The sequence below is a fragment of the Thermothelomyces heterothallicus genome (genome assembly GCF_042370625.1).
Source record: "Thermothelomyces heterothallicus CBS 202.75 unplaced genomic scaffold P884_scaffold_17, whole genome shotgun sequence".
NCBI classification, from domain to species: Eukaryota; Fungi; Ascomycota; class Sordariomycetes; order Sordariales; family Chaetomiaceae; genus Thermothelomyces; species Thermothelomyces heterothallicus.
Window position 1 is genome coordinate 314,000 of NW_027192578.1, and position 15,811 is coordinate 329,810.

At 57.2% G+C, this 15,811-nt stretch overlaps 7 protein-coding genes across 7 annotated transcripts; 4 read left to right on the forward strand and 3 right to left on the reverse strand.

Annotated features, from left to right (window-relative positions):
• The first annotated feature begins 496 nt into the window (after positions 1 to 496).
• Positions 497 to 2,920, forward strand: P884DRAFT_39485 (uncharacterized protein). The gene is made up of 2 exons (XM_069445868.1): positions 497 to 628; positions 718 to 2,920. The coding sequence occupies exons 1-2, from the start codon at positions 621 to 623 to the stop codon at positions 2,603 to 2,605; spliced, it is 1,896 nt and encodes a 631-aa protein (XP_069296138.1). The 5' UTR covers positions 497 to 620; the 3' UTR covers positions 2,606 to 2,920.
• A 341-nt stretch (positions 2,921 to 3,261) lies between these two features.
• P884DRAFT_204435 (uncharacterized protein) lies at positions 3,262 to 5,697 on the reverse strand (the record flags this gene model as incomplete). The annotated part of the gene is made up of 2 exons (XM_069438579.1): positions 3,262 to 3,537; positions 3,628 to 5,697. 2 exons carry the CDS (start codon positions 5,695 to 5,697, stop codon positions 3,262 to 3,264), a joined length of 2,346 nt encoding a protein of 781 aa, XP_069296139.1.
• A 396-nt stretch (positions 5,698 to 6,093) lies between these two features.
• On the forward strand, positions 6,094 to 8,021 carry P884DRAFT_261426 (Mob1/phocein). The gene is made up of 4 exons (XM_069441553.1): positions 6,094 to 6,369; positions 6,615 to 6,958; positions 7,010 to 7,121; positions 7,174 to 8,021. Exons 1-4 carry the CDS (start codon positions 6,347 to 6,349, stop codon positions 7,712 to 7,714), a joined length of 1,020 nt encoding a protein of 339 aa, XP_069296140.1. The 5' UTR covers positions 6,094 to 6,346; the 3' UTR covers positions 7,715 to 8,021.
• A 524-nt stretch (positions 8,022 to 8,545) lies between these two features.
• P884DRAFT_278781 (S-adenosyl-L-methionine-dependent methyltransferase) lies at positions 8,546 to 9,960 on the forward strand (the record flags this gene model as incomplete). Its single annotated transcript, XM_069443228.1, has 6 exons — positions 8,546 to 8,631; positions 8,708 to 8,721; positions 8,794 to 8,813; positions 8,899 to 9,008; positions 9,073 to 9,404; positions 9,482 to 9,960. The coding sequence occupies 6 exons, from the start codon at positions 8,546 to 8,548 to the stop codon at positions 9,958 to 9,960; spliced, it is 1,041 nt and encodes a 346-aa protein (XP_069296141.1).
• A 758-nt stretch (positions 9,961 to 10,718) lies between these two features.
• Positions 10,719 to 11,201, reverse strand: P884DRAFT_301036 (uncharacterized protein; the record flags this gene model as incomplete). Its single annotated transcript, XM_069444825.1, has 1 exon — positions 10,719 to 11,201. The coding sequence occupies one exon, from the start codon at positions 11,199 to 11,201 to the stop codon at positions 10,719 to 10,721; it is 483 nt and encodes a 160-aa protein (XP_069296142.1).
• Positions 11,202 to 11,300: 99 nt separating this feature from the next.
• Positions 11,301 to 12,995, reverse strand: P884DRAFT_204398 (N-acetylglucosamine-phosphate mutase-like protein; the record flags this gene model as incomplete). Its single annotated transcript, XM_069438574.1, has 2 exons — positions 11,301 to 12,161; positions 12,219 to 12,995. The coding sequence occupies 2 exons, from the start codon at positions 12,993 to 12,995 to the stop codon at positions 11,301 to 11,303; spliced, it is 1,638 nt and encodes a 545-aa protein (XP_069296143.1).
• A 539-nt stretch (positions 12,996 to 13,534) lies between these two features.
• P884DRAFT_261429 (uncharacterized protein) lies at positions 13,535 to 15,648 on the forward strand. Its single transcript, XM_069441554.1, has one exon. It carries the CDS (start codon positions 13,793 to 13,795, stop codon positions 15,584 to 15,586), a length of 1,794 nt encoding a protein of 597 aa, XP_069296144.1. The 5' UTR covers positions 13,535 to 13,792; the 3' UTR covers positions 15,587 to 15,648.
• Positions 15,649 to 15,811: the final 163 nt, after the last annotated feature.

Here is a 15,811-nt window from a genome sequence, read left to right on the forward strand (position 1 = left end):
CTTGATTAAGTTCTGTTTTCCCAGAGAGGACCCACTTTTTTTCTTTTTCCTTTTTTTTTTTTTTTTTTTGGGCCTTGACCGCCCGGGGGGGGGGGTATCTCCATGGATCCACCGGACGCATGCTACGGTACTACACAAGGTACACACGACTACGGTCCATACCACCTTGACACGAGCGACATGCCACGAACCGTCTCCAGACCGCCGCGTCCAGTAGCCGGCACCGCGAGTCGGGACATGCATCCTGGCCCGCACCGCGGCGGCCATCTGTGGCCTATGGTTCCGGCCGTGATCTGCCTCTGAGGATAAGTACAACCTCTCTTCCCCCTCCCCCCCTTTTCTCGTCGCTCTTGTTTGTCCATCCTCAGACATCCATCTTCTCACCCCCCCTAGATTCCCGGACTTGTCTCGAGAGAGAGAGAGAGGCTTGGTCGATATTTTCGAACCACCTCGTCGTTTCCTTCTCCCTTCCCTCTCTTCTTCCTCTTTGCCCACCCTTCACTTACACCAAACGGAGCCGGCCTCCACTTTTGCCTCCTCGCGGAGCTCTCTCGCACACTAATTCTATAATCTGCTGTGTGTGTTCGAGACGACACACACACCTTGACCGATCGCCCAGCATGTCCACGTAAGTTGCCCTTCTCTGTTCTCTCACCTCTCACCTATGGTTACGGGGGGGGGTTCATCGGGGATGCTGACGAGCAGTCCAACTCTCAGTCTGGCAGCGGACGTTACCTTTGACTTCACCTTCCCATCATGCGGACCGGCCACCCCGCCGAGCTTCACCTTTGACCCGTCCCTGCTCGAGGTCCCATACCAGGCCGGCCACTCGCGCTCCAGCTCGCAGGCTTCCGTGTACTCGTTCGAGTCGTCCCCGGCCGACTCGGTCACGGCTCCCAGCACCGCGCGGACCACCCCGGCTCGCTCTCCCATCCGGACTCACGGGCCCCTTCTCCTGCCCAAGATCCGTAGCCAGGACCAGGCCATGATCCCCCCGGCCGTCGCTCCCCGGCCCACCAAACGGGCTAGGACCTCTCCGGCGCCCGCCCTCCCCGGCAGCAGCAGCAACAACAACAACAGCAACAGCAACAGCAACAGCAACAGCAACAGCAACAGCAACAAGAGCGCCTACCGTTCCACGCACACTCGCAGCCTCACCAACCCCGAGACTATCTCGTTCTCCTCGGCGCTCTCCTTCGCCCCCGACGACAGCAACCCGGCCCCTCTGCTCTGCTCTCCCGTCAGCTTCACTCGCGAGTCGTCGGTGTCGTCGACGCCGGCCATGCACTCGAGGCGGGCGTCGTCATGCAGCCTCGACAACGTCGCCGTCGAAAACTACTTCCCGTCCTTCCAGATGCCGGTCGCCCCCGCCGCCGCCGCCCCCGCCGCCGCCTACATCCCGGCCCGCGCCAGCAGCACCCCGACTCCTCCGCCCCAGCCGCAGGCCCTCCCGCAGCCCGAGCCGTCGTTCCTCTACCAGCAGTTCGTGCCGCAGCCGGCCTCGCCCTCGCCCCTGGCCCCCCCCGCACCCATCACCCCGGCCGTGGCCCCGGCCCCGGCCCCGGCCCCGCCCACTACCCTCTACTCGTACCTCACGGCGCCCAACCCGGCCCCGTCGCTCGTCCGCACCCTCTCCTTCCCCCTCCGGGATCCGCACACTAAGCACTTCTGGTGGGACGTCCGGCAGGTCCGCCCCTGGACCGACTTCACCGCCGCCTCCATCCTCTCCATGCCCGGCGCCGCCGCCTGCCTGTCGGCCCCGATCCCCTCGGCCATCCTGCCCGCGCCCGTCGCCACCCAGCGCCACCCGGAGACCGAGGCGGCCCTGCACTCCATCTACGCGGCCCACTACCTGCCCAAGCTCAACGCGGCGCTGGCCCTCTGCTCCCAGCGGCCCCTCAGGCTCTCGGTCCCGCCCAACAAGACGGCCGCCTACCAGAACCTGGGCATGGCCACCGACTGCATGTTCGTGGCCAACGCGGCGGGCGAGTCCTCGTCGGCCGCCGCCATCTTCGGCGGCAAGCCGACCGCGCGCGTCGTCGGCCTCGTCAAGAGCTTCGACCGCTTCAACACGGGCATGCGCGCCGAGGGCAACGTCAAGCGCGTCGAGTACCTGCGCGGCCTCGCCCACCTGCACCACGCCATGCGCGAGCACGGCTGCCGCTACGGCTTCATCCTGACCGAGATCGAGCTCGTCCTCGTCCGCAACGGCACCGAGCCCACCCCGCACTTTGGCTTCCTCGAGGTCGGCTGCGTCCGGCTGGCCGCCGCCGCCTCCTCCTCCGACGACCTCGACGTCCTCGACGTCCACGACGGCGGCCCCCTCCGCCCCGACGAGGCCGAGATGACCGCCTGCCTCGCCCTCTGGGGGCTCTGCACGCTCGCCGGCGACGAGCCCATGCCGGGCCACGCCCACTGGAAGGCCGAGATCGGCGCCCCCGCCGACGGCACCCGCCGCAAGGCCCTGCCCCGCGACGCCTGGATGCCCCAGCCCCAGGTGGCCGAGAAGCGCGAGGCCAAGCGGGCCCGCGGCTGGGTCCTGCCCGAGTGCCCCGTCAGCCGCAAGGAGGTCGGCAAGAGGGGCGTCAAGTACGGCGCCTGCTGAAGCAATATTTTTTTTTCTTTTTCTTTTTCTTTTTCTTTTTTTTTGGAACCTTGATCGCTTGTTACCTCTTTTTTTCTTCTTCGTTTCTACCTTTTTTTTTCCACAAGTTTTATTTTGTTTCGAAATTTTTATAAAGTTATAAGTTGCCGGATCAACAATAACAACAACAACGATGTTGGAGAGTCTGCGACTCGTCCCACGACACTCAAACAAAAAACAACAACCGCCACTGTGTGGCTGCTTTACGGTTGTACATACATAGAAATGATTCTTTTTATGCCTTGCAGCTTCGCTGGGGCTTGATGACCTTACGACTGGTTCGCATGACCGTCACGGCTTCGGGGGTTGCATCGCATACAAAAGAGGGATACATAAATATGATTGGGATACGGGACACGGGACACGGGAGTTGAAGGCTAATTCGTCGTTTATTTTTTCATCTTAATACAACTGAGAATCATCAGGAATCTTCCGCCCTCTTTTCCTCTATCGTGTGATGGCGCGAGAAGTTGCGGGGGTTTCACAACACGCTGAAACGGGGAATAATTATGTGACTGCCCTCATTCTCTCTAGACACAAGAGGTCATTCATCGTTACCACTCACTCATAACTGGGTATCTATTATCTAACATGGCCCTCGCAGATCCTCTGCAAGCTCAGCACCACCGCTCCCAAGGCTCTCTCCACTTCACTCCCAGCAACTCAAAGATGCGCTTCTCGTCCCTCCCCTCCAGCAACTCGCCCTCGGTTACCTTCCGCCTGTTCTTGCCGCGCATCACCTCCTTGTACAACCCCCTCTGGTTCAGCCTCATGCCCTTCTTGGACGCAAGCAACCGCATGCTACGGTTGAAGATGTCGTTCCCGGTGAAGTAGATGAGCGCCGCGCCGTATTCGGACTCGGGAACCAGCAGGAAATCGATCCGGCGCCACACCTGCCGCCTCTGTTCCGTGGTGGCCTCACCGCCACTACCGCCGCCGCCGCCGCCGCCAGCGCTAGGTTGGCCCTCTTCCCGTGGCAGCACGCAACAGCCGTGCCATTTGCTCCCCGGCCCGTCCTTTCCCGGGCGCTGCGCATGCAGCGCGGCGAGCGTCGCGACCAGGAACCCCTTGCGCGTCAGCACCGCGATCAGCTCCTCCAGGAACGGCACCAGCTCGGCCGACGAGCTGGTCCCCTTGCGGGTGACGATGATGTCGACGTCGCCCGAGCTCTCGGCGCCGCGCCGGTAGCTGCCGCCGACGAGCAGCTCGACGCGCGGGTCGAGCACGGCTGCCTCGCGGCGGACGTAGGCGAAGAGGGCGGCGACCTCGGCGCGGGGGATCCGCGAATTGAGGTCGTCGTAGTGGTCGACGCCGATCCGCTGGTTCGGGGTCAGGTCGGCCTTGAGGCGGAGGTCGTCGAGTGTCCGGTAGCCCTGGGCGATCCACTTGTTTGCGCGGCTGAGGCCGACGTCGTATACGTTGAGGAAGAGCTCGAGAATGCGGTCGAGGGGCTCGTCGTTGGCGTACTCGAGTCGGCGCAGCCTGTTGGTGCAGGCGATCTCTTCAATCTTGGCGGCGAGGCGCCGGCCAATGTTTGGAAGACGAAAGGCCTCATCTTCGGTCGTGATGCGCGTGGGTTGCCGCCGGAGAGTGGCGATGGCTTTGCGGTAGGCCAGGGTCCGCCAGGTGTCGTTGACGCGTGCGTAGTAGTCGCACATCCTTTGGAGGATCTCGATGGTATGGGCATTGGGGTTTCGGGCGTCGGCGGACCTGTCTTTAGTCCCCCCGCGATTGCAGGCGAAGCGCTCCTCGAAAGGTATCTCCTTTGTTGCGGTACGGCGGGCTCTGGCCGTCCTTTTGCGGGCTCGTTCGTCCGCTGACCCCACCTCGATTTCGGAGTCCGATGCCTCCTCAGCATCCTTGACCGACTGGAGATCGTCCTCCTCGGCGTCTAAGGGAAGATCTTTGTACTGCTGAAGGAGTTCGATACACTCCGACAGCTCGTCCTTGGTACTGGTTGTCCCTGGGGGAGGTGGAGAAGGAGCCTTGGGCGTGGGGTTGCAGCTCTGATGATGTGAGAGACTGGCCTGGGGGATGTGAGCCTCGGATGTGCTACCAGCGATGGCAGGGGAAGTTTTGTTCGCCATATCTGGCTGCGTATCTCGAGCGCATCCGGGAAGAGACGGTTGTTCGATATCTGACGAGGAGTGCCTAGAGCTTTGCCTGATTGATTCTCGAGGTGCTTTGACCCGCAATGAATGATCAGAACTCTGAGAAGTTTCGGGCACGGCCTGGCCAGAATCGATCTTGTGCTTCACCCCAGGGAAGCCCGTGACCCTGTAGCGGCTCTGGTCTGGATTGAGAAGCGTGCGGAAAGAGATGCAATCAATGGGATACTCCTCGTTGACAATGACCAGGGAACCCCGAGCGTGAGAGCCAAGTAAACTTTCAATGTCCTTGTATTCCAAGTGCTTGTCCACAACAACGTGACTCGCGTTGGTCAAGCTACGGACCCATTGAGCCCCATGCTCCTGTGCCTTTCCGATGCGTAACTTCCGTGCAGGGGCAATGTCGTTGTTTGGGACGTAGAAGAAAGTGAGACCCTGGAAGATCTGGGCCGCTTCGGGCACCGACTTCGTTGATGGCTGTCGTTTCCGCTTCCGCAGCGCTGTGCTTGCCGAAGGGGATTGGTCAACTGCCGGTGAAGAAGGCGTCGGAAAAGTTGTGCTCCTCCTAAGAGTTGCAGGCAGTGGAGGACGAGCAGTGTCTGGGACCGGTGTCTCTTCAACCACCGTTGTTGTGTCTGTGGGAAGCGGCTCGACCATGGCGGCATTTCTGATACCAGGTCTTCGAGCGGCCGGGGTAGCTTCAATAATCCGGCTGGCCCGCGTTGTTGCAGCTGGAGTAGGCATTGAGGCCGTCCGACGTGGATATGTCGGAGGCATTCCCTTCGCCGCTGCTCCAGCCTTCTTTCGCGAGCCGAAGAAGGCGCGGCACTTATCCCGGTGGTTTCGTTCCTTTTCATCCATCTCATCGTTCCCATCGCTCACATAGTCGAGAGCTTCAAGCTGATCAAAGAATGCAACCTTCTCATCAGGCGACGGCGACTTCATCTGTTTTTGGAGTCCGAAACGTTGGGGGTCGAAAAGAGTATCTGAGCTAAGGGCAGTTTGGCGATGCGAGGCACGATTCCACATGTTAAAAGCATCTCCTCCTGCTCCGGTTGTCTGAGCGGCAGGTCTCGGCCTACTATGTATACGTAGTAGTTACTGCCCGAGGTAACGGATACGACTCGGGTTGTTAAACTAACTAGATCTCTTGGCAAAACGCGTTTCTTTCGCACTGGCCGGCCGAATGCGGGGCAGTGTTCCCGCCAACTTCACACGCAGTCACGTGTGCTCCAAAAACTGCCAAGAACGGGATCAACCCCCCCTAATTGCTTGGCACTGATTGGTTCTTGGGTGCGTTTTACTGTGCCAGGCTCCTTCCCCTTACTATCGACGACGCCACAAATGCTGGCGGCAAGAGTTCTGCGCGACAAATTGAACCGACCGGTCGATTCAATTTGATTGCTCGACGTGAACATCGTCGTTACCGCAAAGCTCGGACTTCAATCGTGCGCGTACCGACTTCTATCCTCCATCCGCCCGGTAGCCGACCAGCTAGCTCCCGACGCTCTCTTCTTCCCGTTCTCTCGCAAAGGAGGTGTGATATTTTCCGCCGACGTCCAGAGTTCTGGCCTCCACGAGACCGTCAATTGCAATGTCCAACCTGTTTTCTGGAATGTAAGTGTTTACATTGCCTATCATGATCATCGCCGGTGCTTGCTTCCTTCTTTTTCCCTAAGAGGTAGAGGTCGTTTACGAAGAGGTTATCGCTGCCGAAACCTATCCCGTGGTCCTCTCGGGTTTCACATGAGGTTCGCGGGATGAGACAGTGGGACAGGCCTAGGTCTTGCGACGGCACATCTTCCCACTACACGAGCCTGCGGTGAACTTTGAGCAGCGAAGTTGCTAACCGTATTTACTAGCAATGCCCGGTTGAGGGGAGCCACGAGCAAGGGCAGCACGAAGAGCCCTGTATCACCTTCCTCGGACGATGGCCACCTCAACCCGCCCAGGGGCCTCTCACAGAGGAGCAAGTCATCAAGCAACTTGTCAGCTAAGGCATCTCAAATGCCAGCGTCGCCTTCGCTGCCTCTGACCCCTGGCCCAGGGACCACGGGCGACGAGGTGTTGAGGCCCTATCGCCTCCCACAGCCCTTGCCCATTTGGCTCAACCCCGTCTATGCGAAGCATATCGTCAAGGGTAACTTCATGACTCTCAGCAGCAGACCCAAGACGGTCGAGCAGGGCGAATGGATGGCACACCAAGGTATTTCCTCCTCCTTCCTCGCCAGGAACTATGGTTAACTGTTGACGGTAGTTGTTGAGCATTATCGCAACCTTTGGAATTTTGTCCATGTTGTGTATGCCAAGGAGGCCAACGGGAAGAGTATCTGCAATGCTACTACGTGCCCCCGGATGTCTGCCGGACCGTAAGGTGCTCTCCCTCTCGCGGCGTGGCCTAGATGCTGACCCCAGGTGCAGAAACCACTCGTACACGTGGCTTAACAAGACGGGTGACCGTTACGAACGCGTCGAGCTGCCAGCTATCGATTACATAGTGCTGATGCAGCGGTGGATCTCGAGCAAAGTGGATGACACCAACATCTTCCCGACCGACCCCGCCAGCGTCTCTTTCTCCCACAATCCCAATATCGCCAATAGTGCTCTTCTCAACAATCCGGACGAGTGGATAGGCAAGCGCAGCGGGTTCCCCAAGGAGTTCGCCGGCATCTGCAAGACCATCTTCCTACAGATGTTTCGAGTCTACGCCCATCTTTACTGGGCTCACTTCGTGGAGCCCTTCTATCATCTCAACCTGGAAAAGCAGCTCAACAGCTGCTTCAGTCACTTCATCTTGACTGCCACGACGCTGGACTTGCTCAAGCCTCAGGAGCTTGAGCCAATGCAGGCCTTAATCGACCTGTGGGCCGCTAATGGCACGTTTCCACCGGAGTCTAAGGCCTACGAGTATGCCAACCTAAAAGTGGGCACACGGTTATTGCAGATGGCGGGCATGGCTTGAAAAGGGAGCTGGAACCGTTTTGGCTTGGTTTCGAGGTTTTCTACATGCATTATCGGGCGTTCGGATGTTAAGGGGGGCAGCTCCGCCCAAGGGAATTTGTGCTGTTGGGGTGTTTTGGGAATACAGGAAATGGGGACCACCAGGCTGTGCAGATAGAGTTTACACAAACAGACACTTCCTCCGCAGGCGGACGTGACGACATCAAGCGGGCCAAGAAGGTTTGCTCTGTGATGGCTCTTGCATTAGTGGGGTTCGTTCCGTTTATCAGATCTGTGCCTGGCTGATCATCTCAAGTGATAAAATTCCGTGATAAAGCCTTCTTTCAGAGGCAATTGTAAAAAAAAAAAAGAAAATACAAAATGTGGAAAGGAAAGGAAGGCGGGGAAGGAAAGAAAAGGAAAGAAGAAAAGAAAAAAAAAAAAAACTGAATTGAAACTGAAGGGGCAACTTGGCCCTTGCCACCGCGCGTATCTGATATGATAGATCTCTTTATCCGTACCTAGGTGAGCATGGACTTAACCTTCTGGTCCCTTTCTGCATTAGCGGCTTGCTTGAACTTAGTGTCCACAAGTAAACACGATTTTACAGCGAAGGCACTGCGGGGCAACATTCCCCACATTCGACTCGCGGAACGCCCTGGGATTTCCACCCAAATTCTCTGCGCAAAAGACAAACTCGAGTCCAGACTCGTCGGCCTTGCCCATACCATCAACTTTTTTTTCCCCTCTCGGTCCTGCTTCTTTTTATTTTTTTGGCTGAAATACACGCCGATTCGGTCATATCTTTTACACGCCGATAATTTCACTATTCTACGCTTTACTGGAGATCAGAATGGCTGGTGATGATAGCATGGACATTGAGGTTGCCGAGAGGCAGCTCAAGTCTCTGGACCACGCGGAGCAGCACTACTTCAACAGGCAAGTCTTGACTCGGTTGCTCACAGATTCGCGGTAGATTCACGGTCGCGCACCAATGCTAACTGTTTCGCTCCAGCTACAACCACCATGGTGAGCCGAGCATTTATTTTCGCTGCCCCGCACAATCTCTCCTTTGGCTAACCTTTGCAACCCCGCGATAAGGCATCCATGAGGAAATGTTGGTGTGTATTTCTCGCTTCCCGTCCATTCCTCATCCCTCAAGCTCGGGACGAAACTCAACTGACGTGCTTGCTGTGCCTTTTGTAGAAAGATGAGGTTCGGACAAGGTCCTACATGAACGCGATTTTACAAAACAAGCATATCTTCAAGGACAAGGTCGTGCTGGATGTGGGCTGCGGTACCGGCATTCTCTCCATGTATGTCCTCCCTCTCCCTGGCCACAGAGACTACACAAGCAGTCGCTGATGGAACAACTCTCAGGTTTGCGGCCAAGGCCGGCGCGAAGCACGTCATTGGCGTGGATATGTCGACCATCATCTTCAAGGCGCGCGAGATCGTAAAAGTCAACGGCCTGTCCGACAAGATCACGCTGATCCAGGGCAAGATGGAGGAGATCAAGATGCCCTACCCAGAAGTCGACATCATCATCTCCGAGTGGATGGGGTACTTCCTTCTGTACGAGAGCATGTTGGACACGGTCCTGTACGCCCGCGACAAGTACCTGGCTAAGGACGGCCTAATCTTCCCTGACAAGGCTACCATCTTCGTCGCTGGTATTGAGGACGGCGACTACAAGGAGGAGAAGATCGGCTGTACGTTTTTTTTTTTTTTTTTTTTCGCTTCCTTGGCCCAGTTCACCGCACTTACCGATGCTAACCACACCCCGCAGTCTGGGATAATGTCTATGGCTTCGATTACTCCCCGCTCAAAGAAACCGCGCTCTCGGAACCCCTCGTCGACACGGTCGAGCTGAAAGCCGTCGTAACCGACCCAACCCCCATCCTCACCCTTGACCTTTACAAAGTCAAACCGTCCGACCTCTCGTTCAGCTGCCCCTTTGACCTGACAGCGCGCCGCGACGACTTTATCCACGCGCTCGTGGCGTGGTTCGACATCGAGTTCACGGCCTGCCACAAGCCGATCCGCTTCTCGACCGGCCCGCACACCAAGTACACGCACTGGAAGCAGACCGTCTTCTACCTCAAGGACGTGCTCACGGTGCAGCAGGGCGAGAAGATTGAGTGCTCTCTGCACAACCGCCCCAACGAGAAGAACAAGCGCGACCTCGACATCAAGATTGAGTATAACCTCGCGACCGAGGACCCCAACCGCCAGGCCAGCGGGACCTGTCTGTACAAGATGTGCTAGTCGCAGCCTTGGAAGGGCGACGTGCCGGACGAGATAGAGTGGCTAAAGAGGGCCGTGGAGGGATGGCTCGATGACTTCCGGAAGCTCATCTTGGCATTCGCCATGTGGACCGGATCGCCACGACTAGAGAAGGTTCAAACTGGCTTTTTTTTTTTTCTTTTTTTTTTTTTTTTGCTGTTGGGTTTATATCTCCTTTGCGAGAAGCGGTGGCAGCGAGGAGTGGAGGAGAGTGAGAGAAAAGCAAAACTGACACCCGAACAAGCGTGGCTCATGATTATGAATGAGTGTCTTGATGGATAGGGATACCCGTAAAAGTGGGCGAATATATTAGAGGGATCTCGTTTGTTTCAATCTTTCTTCTGCTGCAATCCTGGTTGATGGTATCACTCCTTGCCACCGAATTTTGTGCGAGTGACGCCCTCTTTCGAGTCCTCAACGAACTACCATCGTCTTGCTTGCTGCCCCAATATCGTGAACTTTTTGCCTTATTTCGCTATCTGCGGAGACTAACTGGTCATCATGGTCATGTGCATCATCGTCATAATCATCATCATCCTCTTCTTCATCGTGTTGTCGCACCATACCGCACTCTCCTATACCAGCCCGTTTTACTTAGAACCGCTGACAAGAACGGAGCAGAGAGAGTGCCAGGAGAAACCAAGGTCATGAGCAGAAACGCACAAAAAAAGGAAGTAAAAGGAAAAGAAAAAAATCAAGCGCTATTCTTTTTCCCTGACTGCATCTGCCTGTTCAACTTTTCAATCCCTGGTCTTGTCTGCCGGCGAGTTCTGGGAAGTGATAGTTTCGTCCCGGTTATTGGCCCCCTGGACATCTTCGGTAACATTGCCCAATGTATCATCCATAATTTTCTTAACCGCGATATTCTGCTTTTCTTCGCTGCTCTCCCTCTCCCCATTCCCATTCTCCTCCGTCTCATTCGGTTCCAGCGTTTCCATTTTTGGTCGTGAACGCCAGGTCTCCAGATACGACTTCGACGGCACCAGACTGGGATCAGGTGACGGCTCCCTGCTGCTGAAAGCATCATACTTCGGAACTGGAATACGCAACCTCTTCCTCTCCTGGATATCCTCTTCCATCTCGAACACAAAGGTTTCCGTCGTGCTATACCTGCCGAATGGATCAAGCCGCGAGTGCGCGTACTGTGACTGGGGCTGCTGCTCGGAGAGCAACGAGACGCTGCGGTTGCGGTTGCGGTTGCGGTTGCGGTCAGGGCCGTCCATGATGCTGTTCCTCTCCTTATCATTGCCGTTGGTGTCGAGATGGAGAGCCGAGAGGGTGGAAGGCTCCAGGTCCGAAGACGAAACGGCTCGGTCCCGACCCTAAAGGGCCCCGTAGCGCTCAATGATCCTAGCGACGCGCTCGGCAAGCTCGTTGGCCTCGGAACGGGTGGCCGCCTCGGCATAGACGCGGCAAGCGTTCTCGGTGCCGCTGGCTCGGGCAAAGGCGCGCGCGTCCTTGTACTTCTTGACTGCCTGGTCTATCTCGTCCTGGGCGCCCTCCGGATGCAGCAGACGTCGCTCGGCATCGGTCGTCTGGAACAGATCCTTATTGCCCACCTCGACCCGCACCAGGCGGTTGGGGAGGTCAATGTAGGTCATGGCCCAGTCACGGAGCGACCAGCTCTTGTGCGCGAGGATCACCTCGACCAAGAGCATGTCCGAGATGGCGTCGCCAACCGTCTGGTTGATGAGGTCTCCCAGAGCAGCCAGCGTGTCGAGTGCGTCTTTCTGGGCGGGCGATTGAGGCTCCTTCTTCTTGAAGGCGTTGAGGGCGTCTGGGGAGAAGAGGACGGTGCCGTGGCCATTGGCTTCGAAGTAGACCCCAATGTCAAATCCCTGAGCCACATGGTGGAGATGCTTCACGCCAGTCGGAGTGCAGATCACGGGTAACCTCAGGTGCTGGGTGATGTAGTTGGTGCTGGCGCCGTTGGCGTAGGCGGTCTGCACGACGCCGATGCGCAGGTCGTCCTTCAGGCCGGCACTCTCGACAAGGTCGCCAATGAAGGAGGCGGCAAGAGAGGAGATGCGGTCGCCGTCCAGCATGACGAAGCCGCTCTCGGGGTCCACCCAGTAATAGATCAACCTGTCGGCGTCACCATCCAGGGAGCAGGACCTGAGGCCCGGCTGGGGCTTGGGGGTGGGCGGAGCTCTTTGCTTCGTCTTGACGAAATCGGCACCGCACTGAGCGACGGGTTAGCAAGACCGAAAATTATAAGTAAAAAAAGCGGGGGTACGTACTTCAAAGTTGAGAACCTCGGGACGAAGGACATCGTCGTTGACGACCTTGACGTCAAAATTGACCTTGTCTTTGGGGATGTATTTGAGGAGCTCGGTCAGCTTGGGCCCGCCAACACCGTTGGCGCAGTCCACCTGTAGCGTCCCGTTGATCTTCCTGCCCTTCAGGGCGCGGACGAAAGCCTCGGCTAGTTTCTCATAATATCCGACCTCGCTGACCTTCCCGTACGACAAAGGCGTGCCCTCGCTGTTGGTTGCCCGCACGAGGTAGTGCAGTTGGGGGGTGGTGAGGATCTTGTAGTCGACGGACTCGGCCTTGGTGGCTTCGAGACCGTCAGCGAGGGCCGTGACCAGCTTGTGGCCCGAAGGTCTAGTGTCGCGGCCGTAGATGACCTTGGCAGGACTCTTCAGATCGATCTTGAGATCCGTGGCCAGCCTGTTGTATACCTGGACGAGCTGTTCGTCGCTTGGGGCGTTGACCAGGGCGGTGGCGTAGCGCTCCCAATCCTGCTCGAGCATATCGCCTAGGGGGTCGACGATCTTGACGCCGTTGTCGGCGGCCGGGTTGTGGCTGGCGGTGATCATGACGCCTATGGCCTGCCCGTTGAGCTTCCGGCTCCGAAGCGACGCAAGGAGACCGACGCGGTACGAGATGCCCTCGAGAAGGTCTGCCTTCATGCGGAAGCCGGCGGTGCCGTAGGTGTAGAATTTGCCCTTCTCGAGGGGCACGATCGGGTGCTTGGCCGAAGCCTCGAGGATTTCCTTGTCATGGTTCTCCATCTCGAAGGGCGGTGTTGTGTTGGCTCGGGGTTGAACCGAGGTATTCCAAGGGGGGGATCGAGAGGTGATCTCAGTGAAGAAATGGAAGACCAGAGCGAGTGAGGATGACGCAATACCCGGCAGGTGTTGGCTCAGTTTGGTGCCCCAGCTGTTTAAGCGGCAGAGCGATGGAGAGGAGAAAGATCTGGAAGCTACGGTGGGATACGAGACGGTCTGTTGATTTATTAGAGGTCAGACTCGGGCGGTGGAGGCCCTCTAAAGCGCCGCTGCCCCGCGCTGAGCTGTTGAAGCGGGGGTTAGGTGTGCACCGTTAGGTACCGCCTAACGGCCCAGTACTGTAGTAACACAACATAGCAGGGACCTGGCATGTGGGGACGATGGTGCTAGCCTAATTAGGAAAGGCGCATCGTACTTGCAAGCACCTTGCTGACCATGTATGGAAGGGGCTTGGCAGAATTGATGGCACTGAACACTGAAACGCGTCGCTCTGGGAACCGCGACTCGCTCCCATCCCATAGCCACCTGCATCTCGCATCCGCATTAGCAGCAGCAGCAGCAGCAACAACTCAACGGTGGGACGATGCATCAGCATATGGAAGCCTGAAATTCTCAGCCCGGCTAACTTGCTAGAGTGAACCTTGCTGTTCTCACCTCCAATTTTTTGCTCTATTGCCGGGCTTCATACGCTCGTTTGTTTGTTTAACTTGCCCCGTTTGCTTCCTTTTTCCCCTTCTTTTCCTTTTGCTCTTTTTTAGCTTCCTTTTCCTTCCACTTGCTTCGAGTTACTGCTCATCGAAATGTCTCAGAACACGTGTGCCAACCCATTGTTTTTGGAGTGGGTCAAAGAATGGTGGGAAACGGCCAAAGAGCGCAACTCCAAGGGTGTCACCACCTACAAGCACGCCTACGATTCGCTCAAAGCTTGTCCCATCGCTTTTGAGCACCCCGCGTCTCTTCAACAACTGAAGGGCTTCGGACCGAAACTGTGCGAGCGTCTTACCGAGAAGCTGAGGGCACACTGCGAGGAAAATGGCTTGCCCATGCCTCCTCATCCAAACTCCAAGAAGCGAGCCGGCAGACCTGTAGCTGTCCAAAATGGCGCTGAAGAAGAGTCCGAGCGGCCGGCAAAAAAGGCGAAGAAGGCCAAGCCATACGTGCCAGCCTACCGCTCCGGGGCGTATGCACTCATCCTTGCACTCTCAAAGCCAGGCCAGGAGGTCGTAGGGATGCCCAAGGCCGAGCTAATACACGAGGCTCAGCCGTACTGCGACTCCTCGTTTACGGCACCGAGCGATCCTGGCAAGTTCTACACGGCATGGAATTCGATGAAGACGCTGTTACAGAAGGAGCTGGTCTACGAGCGAGGCCGGCCTTTGAAGCGGTATGCCCTGACGGATGAAGGGTGGGAGGTGGCCAAGAGGATACGGGAAACCGCTGTTCCCACCGCCACCGCTACTACCACTTCAAGTCTATCCGCCGCAGCTTCCGGGTCCAGCAGACCAAATGCGCTGCCTTCGATGGCTCCGTCAACGCTCCCTGAGCCTATTACCATCGACGATGATGGGGAGGACGACGAGGACGGCGCGTCTCCTCAACCACCGGGGGACTTGGATTTCAAGAATGTAGTAGCTGATGGGGCCATCGTAACTGGGGATGCGGCGCTGCCGAATTTCACTCCAATCAGGCTAGCCCCCGGCACCTTCACCGTGGAACTGCTCCTGGACAACCGGGAGATCAGAGCTAAAACAGACCGAGACTACATGCAGGAGGAGCTAGCAAAGCGAGGGGTAAAGCCTATTGTGCGCTCGCTGGAGCTGGGAGACGCTCTGTGGGTCGCGCGGTGCAAACAGCCGGGCTGGCTGGCCCGTATGGGCGCAGAAGGGGACGAGGTGGTGCTCGATTGGATTGTCGAGCGAAAGAGGCTAGATGACCTCGTCGGCTCGCTCAAAGACGGCCGTTTCCACGAGCAGAAGTTCCGGCTCCGGCGGTCGGGAGTGAAGAACGTCATCTACCTCGTGGAGGAGATCAGGGTGGACGCGACGCACTTCCAGAAGTACGAGGAGGCGGTTCAATCGGCCATGGCGTCGATGCAGGTGGTTGACGGCTACTTCCTGAAGCGGACGCAGAAAATGGACGACACAATCCGGTATCTGGCGTCTATGACCAAGATGCTCAAGTCAGTGTACGAGGCCAAGACGCTGTACGTGATACCTACGAGCGTCCTGACTACCAAGAACTACCTGCCTCTGGTGAAGCACCTCCGCGAGACACGACCATCGGCCAGCCATCACATCAGCTATCCGGCGTTTGCTTCGCTCGCTTCCAAGTCGCAGAACATGGCACTGCGGGACCTGTTTCTGAAGATGCTGATGTGCACCAAGGGCGTGACCGGAGAGAGGGCGATCGAAATCCAGAAAGTCTGGAAGACGCCCTACGACTTTGTCAAGGCCTTTGAGCATTGTGGCCCGGGCGAGGAGGGAAAGAGGCGCAAGATGGACCTTGTTGCCAATAGGCTAGGGCATCTTGTCGGGCGGAAGAAGATCACCAAGTCCGTGAGCCAGAAGCTGGCAGAGGTATGGGGCGAGGCATGATGTATTGAACATGTACTTTTCCTCGTAAGAGATTTGGTAACACACGGTTATCTAGATACCCAATCATAACAGCCAAATGCCAGTACCATTGCGCACTCACAACACACGCCCTCCTTCAATTCCCTTCTATTGCGTAATATTTTTTTTTTTTTTTTTTTTTTTAGTCTCCCCCACCTCCCCCCCTTCCCTTCCCTTCCTATCCTACCTTCCGTCAAGCCGAACTCC

Bases quoted from the DNA above. Each gene is read 5' to 3' on its own strand.
- P884DRAFT_261426 (XM_069441553.1), top strand. From the start codon at position 6,347: ATGTCCAACCTGTTTTCTGGAAT. The intron at 6,370-6,614 runs GTAAGTGTTTAC...CGTATTTACTAG, and splicing joins TCCAACCTGTTTTCTGGAAT to CAATGCCCGGTTGAGGGGAG. The intron at 6,959-7,009 runs GTATTTCCTCCT...TGTTGACGGTAG, and splicing joins CGAATGGATGGCACACCAAG to TTGTTGAGCATTATCGCAAC.
- P884DRAFT_261429 (XM_069441554.1), top strand. From the start codon at position 13,793: ATGTCTCAGAACACGTGTGCCAACCCATTGTTTTTGGAGTGGGTCAAA.